This window comes from Choristoneura fumiferana, chromosome 3 (genome assembly GCF_025370935.1).
Source record: "Choristoneura fumiferana chromosome 3, NRCan_CFum_1, whole genome shotgun sequence".
Classification (NCBI taxonomy): domain Eukaryota; kingdom Metazoa; phylum Arthropoda; class Insecta; order Lepidoptera; family Tortricidae; genus Choristoneura; species Choristoneura fumiferana.
In genome coordinates, this window is record NC_133474.1 from 622,575 (window position 1) to 624,749 (window position 2,175).

A 2,175-nucleotide genomic window follows, 5' to 3' on the forward strand; every position below is an offset into this window, starting at 1 on the left:
CGCACGTCCACTACGCGGATGCGTCCGTCATCCCCGGGGAGTGTCGCACTCACTACACCGTGCCGCCATGAGCCACGCTCTAAGTTTGGTTCCACAAGCAAGACATAGTCTCCTATACGCAAGGCCCTACGCTCACTGGTCCACTTTTGTCGCGGTAATAATGTGGGCAAATACTCTTTTAGCCACCGCGACCAAAACATATCCGTTAAGCGTTGAGCGATCCGCCACTGCTTTCTAAGCGATAGATCCACGTCTTCATACTTACCAAAAGAGGGGCCATTGGATGATGTACCTATCAAAAAATGATTAGGTGTCAAGGCCTCGGGGTAGTTAGGGTCCGTCGAAACATGGGTAATGGGACGACTGTTAACAAGGGCTTCTACTTCGGCCATTAATGTTGAAAGCGTTTCCGGTCGGGGCGCACGTTCCTTGAGTACGATCTTCAAGGCCGTTTTAAAACTGCGGACCATTCTCTCCCAGGCTCCTCCCATTTCTGGGGCTCCTGGGGGTATAAATCGCCAGTCAATCCCCTGACGAGACCGTCACTGTATAGTGCATCTCTGTTTAAGTCTTCGATGCTGCGTTTTATCTCGGAATCGGCTCCTCGTAGGTTAGTTCCATTATCTGAGTAGATAGTGGTAGGTGTTCCTCTACGAGCTATCATTCTTCTCAACGCCATGATAGTGGCGTCCGTGGTTAGGTTCTCCGTTATTTCTACGTGAACGGCACGAATAGTTAAACACGTAAATAACATTCCGTATCGTTTTTGCCTTCCACGACCAACCGTGACTTCCATGGGTCCAAAGAAGTCGAGACCAGTAAAGGTGAACGGCCGTCGGTTGTGCTGCAGCCGGGCGGGCGGAAGGTCGGCCATGCGCTGGGGCTGCGGGGCCGCGCGCCGATACTTGCAGAACAAGCATTGCGCTGCGACGGCACGAACAGTGGGTCGGAGCCTCAAAATCCAGTAGGCCTGCCTCAACTCATTCACCACCAGTTCATGAGCTCCATGAAGAGCACGTCTGTGGTGGTACTCCACGAGCAGCCTGGTCGTCCTATGGTGACCGTCAAGGATAACAGGGCGCTTAGTTCTCTCCGGGACACCGTCAGTTTTATCCACACGGCCGCCAACTCGCAGTAAACCGCTACTATCAAGGTAAGGCGTTAAATTTAGTAACCTACTATTTTTTAATAAAGGCTTATTTTGTTTAAGACACTCTATTTCGGTGGCAAAACAATCGTGCTGACTTTTTTTTATCAATAATTCCTCTGCCTGTTTTAATAATTCATTGTCGATTCGATTATTCTTTCGTTGACATTTACGAATAAAAAATAAAACCCTCACCGTTGTCATTAGTAATCGAATCCACGATGAACTATTATTCTCATCAGGTACCGGAAGTTCGGTGATTTGTCGCGTACTTAGGACGTTAACACATTTTTGCTCACAGATAACTTCATCTGTTTGCTTAGATGTTTTAATGTCTTTGGGCCACTTAAATTCAGGTTCCTTTAAAAAATCAGGTCCCTGAAACCATAAATCCTGAAAGTTCAATGGAGGCGCATCCTCTCTGGTGGCTATATCCGCGGCGTTCAGGCGCGACGGCAGGTGGCGCCACTCGCTCGCGACGGTCAGCTCGTCAATCTCGCCGAGCCGGTGCGCGACGTACGGCTTGTAGCTTCTGGGGTCGCTGCGTATCCACTGCAGTACAGTGCTAGAATCGGTCCAGAAGTACCGCTTGTCTGCCTTCACATCCTTATGTTCGCGCTGTATCATGCTAGCCAAGCGCGCGCCAAGTAACCCTGCTTGCAGTTCAAGTCTAGGTACAGAGACTGGGCGTAAAGGCGTGACGCGGCTCTTACTAGCGACAAAACAAATCTTCACGCTTCCATCCGTACGTATAAAACGCCAATAACTGACTGCAGCGTAAGCTTGAATTGACGCGTCGTTAAATGTATGCAGCTCGGTACGCAAGGTTTTGGGCTCACTTACTACATCCTCCATGTCTGCGTAGCAGCCTGTCCATGGGCCTGAGTCAGCATAGCAGCGAGGAATGCGCAACGTAGCTAAAAGCTTTAACTCATTGAGCCACTTCACCCATTTCGTGTGCTCATCGGGCTGGATGCGGCAATTCCAATCTATACCACTGCGATGAACATTCTGAAATATTATTTTAC

At 49.5% G+C, this 2,175-nt stretch overlaps 1 protein-coding gene across 1 annotated transcript; it reads right to left on the reverse strand.

Moving 5' to 3' along the window:
• Positions 1-442: 442 nt before the first annotated feature.
• Positions 443-1,774, reverse strand: LOC141445698 (uncharacterized). Its single transcript, XM_074111586.1, has 2 exons — positions 1,533-1,774; positions 443-1,052 (listed from the first exon to the last, which is right to left on the reverse strand). Exons 1-2 carry the CDS (start codon positions 1,772-1,774, stop codon positions 443-445), a joined length of 852 nt encoding a protein of 283 aa, XP_073967687.1.
• Between the last annotated feature and the right edge of the window lie 401 nt (positions 1,775-2,175).